The sequence below is a fragment of the Sinocyclocheilus rhinocerous genome, unplaced genomic scaffold (assembly GCF_001515625.1).
Source record: "Sinocyclocheilus rhinocerous isolate Xijiao unplaced genomic scaffold, SAMN03320098_v1.1 C36939035, whole genome shotgun sequence".
NCBI classification, from domain to species: domain Eukaryota; kingdom Metazoa; phylum Chordata; class Actinopteri; order Cypriniformes; family Cyprinidae; genus Sinocyclocheilus; species Sinocyclocheilus rhinocerous.
Window position 1 is genome coordinate 1 of NW_015786932.1, and position 2578 is coordinate 2578.

The 2578-nt window shown below is 43.2% G+C and overlaps 1 protein-coding gene across 1 annotated transcript; it reads right to left on the reverse strand.

Moving 5' to 3' along the window:
• Positions 1-601: 601 nt before the first annotated feature.
• LOC107736748 (homeobox protein six1-like) lies at positions 602-2547 on the reverse strand. Its single transcript, XM_016548106.1, has 3 exons — positions 1707-2547; positions 1420-1583; positions 602-737 (listed from the first exon to the last, which is right to left on the reverse strand). Exons 1-3 carry the CDS (start codon positions 2376-2378, stop codon positions 602-604), a joined length of 972 nt encoding a protein of 323 aa, XP_016403592.1. The 5' UTR covers positions 2379-2547.
• Between the last annotated feature and the right edge of the window lie 31 nt (positions 2548-2578).

Here is a 2578-nt window from a genome sequence, read left to right on the forward strand (position 1 = left end):
AAGTAGAAAGGGTGAATTTTCATTTCATGCAGACATTTTAGAGAAGAGAATGTGATTCAGTTATAGCAATGAAAGAAGATGCAGCGTTATGAGCTGCCACAAATGATAAAAAAAGGGAAGATACTTTAGCATTTTCAATTCAGACTTTTGCTAGTTCCACAAGTGAAATAGTACACAAGTCCTGAAATACAGTGTGCACTGAAGCACAAATGTTAGGGTGCACTTCAAACTTAACAAAAAAAAAACTAAAATGGCATTTGCTGCCAGCTGTACTGATGCTCTGTTTTGTGTTTAAAAGAGCTCAAGTGTGACTTTGTTAAAGGTGCTGTAAGCCATTTCAGCCATTTTGCTAACCTACGCAAGACTGTCAAGTCAACCAACCTCACGTCAGAAAACACAACTGCATAAAAGGCTAAAAAAAAAAGTGTAGGCCTATTCCCTGACTCTCTTTTATGCTGCTTACAGAAACAGCTGTGACTGACAAAGACACATTTCAATTATGTTGTCTTTCCAGGTAGAAGGGATAATTCATGTACAAAAAACACAGCACCTTTAAATTACAAAACATTGTTTTTTTGACCTGTATTCTATTGCATTGATTTCAGTAGTGTGCTGGTCCCAGGTGGCGGAGAGGGGGCGGGTGGGCAGACAGCTGCTGGGAGCAGGAGAAGAGTGTGCTGGGACTCGCTGGCGGTGAGAGCTCCTCATCAGAGCTCAGGAACGCTCCTGCTGAGGTTCTGCTGGAACATAGGAATAACTCGGATATAAAACCTGAAATATGTCAAACTGAGATCAAATATGAATATGTACATGGATTATTGAAATTCTGAATTCTTTTGGTTTGTGACTCATCCAGCAGAGGGCAGCATGGAGCCAATGAAAAGACAATAGAACGCTAATGCTTTTCATTCAAACCATCTGAAGCAGTGGTTCTCAACCATTTGGATAAGGATAAGGATTTTTAATAATATTTTTATGCTCAAAATTCTACCCAGTTAAAATATTTTACAGTTTCACAGAAATATGTATTGCCTATTAATTATAAGAAGTGCCCATGAAGCTATAAGATCTTATTAAATTATAAGACTTTTCCAGGCCTATAGAAATAAAAAAGTTGTCCAAGGGTGTCAGTTAAAATAAGTATATAAATCTTTAGTTGATTAACATAATTTAATGCTTGTCTTATTTGAGATAATTTCAAGTCATCCCAAAGCAAGCCCCCTGGTTGAGAAACACATCTAAAGCCAAACATTTAAAGCTGTCTACTTAAAAATGTCTCATTTAATTCAGTGTGTTACTTGCCGTTTCTTATTTGTGAAATTTACTAGCAGTTTCTGGGTGAAAACTGTTCATTGTGTTCCAGCAGGAATCTACTATGTTGTTCCCCTGGTGCATGTAGAGTGAGGGAGCGTTTCTTACCCCTGACGGCTGGTCGCAGCTCTGTCCCGCTGTCGTCGGTTCTTGAACCAGTTGCTGACTTGTGTAGCAGTGAGTCCAGTGGCTGCAGCCAAATCTCGTTTCTCTCGTGGCGAGGGGTACGGCTTTCTGCAGTACCACTCTCTCAATACACTGCGAGACTTTTCCTGCGAGCAAAGGATGCAACCGAAAGCTCTTGAAATCTCTCCCAAAAGGAAACAAGATTATTTTGAGACTAACACACAATCAGATAAATCAGTGCTCACTGATCCTACAACAGATTTAAACACCTTGAAGCAGTAGCTGGTCTCTTCTCCATCCCAGATGGTACGAGGAAGAGGGAACTTGCGGCGGATGCGGTACTTCCCCACGGCCCCAAGAGGGCGGCCCCTCTGCAATTCAGCCTCCATGTAGTGAGCCCGGAGCCAGAGCTGCTGGAGGAGAGGGTGACTGTGCGGGGAGAACGCGTTCCCCTCTAACAAGGCGTAGAGCTCAGCAAAACGACAGTGGTGGAAGGCGACCGCAGCCCGCGCTTTCAGCATGCTCTCTTGACTCTGAGCCATTCCCAGATACACACTGGACGACGAGGAAATGGAAGGGAAAGAGCATAAGAACGAGGACAAGCGATCCATGCTTCCACTCTGGAGAAGAACCTCACAAACACAGGCCACCTGCTCTGGGGAGAAGCCCATCGCCATGATCAGAACAAGGATGGTGGAAGGTGCCACAAAGGATGACGAGGAACTGGTCTGCAAAACAAGTTGTAAATCGTCCCACCTAAAAGTCCATTCGAGGGGACAACTGGGACCCGTTTCAAAGTCAATAACGACGGCAAGCTTCACAAGAATACTGAAACCTGTAGAAGAAGTGTGCAAAACCAAAGTACCTTCTGATTTGAATGCAATGTAGAAACTCTCAGGCAAAGGGGATCTCACAATAGCTTTTTTGTTCTCCAGTGACATGCAAGCCAATAAGTGCAGCCGATGAGTGTATCAGCTTTTTTGTTTTAGCTGGTTTTACCTTCTCCAGCCACAAAGACCCGCCCAGACAGCTTGGTACATGCAGGTAATCGGAGAGCATAGGGGTTAAAAAAACAGACAGGCACCAACACACGCACACACAAACCTTTCAGACTAAGTGTTGTTTGTATTTGTATCAATTA

What these genes read in the sequence shown, in the direction of transcription:
- LOC107736748 (XM_016548106.1), bottom strand. Translation starts at nt 2,378, where the DNA reads ATGTCACTGGAGAACAAAAAAGCTATTGTGAGATCCCCTTTGCCTGAG. An exon ending in AGACCAGCTACTGCTTCAAG is followed by an intron (nt 1,584 to 1,706) that starts GTGTTTAAATCT and finishes CTTTGCTCGCAG; the next exon opens with GAAAAGTCTCGCAGTGTATT. An exon ending in GCTGCGACCAGCCGTCAGGG is followed by an intron (nt 738 to 1,419) that starts GTAAGAAACGCT and finishes ATGTTCCAGCAG; the next exon opens with AACCTCAGCAGGAGCGTTCC.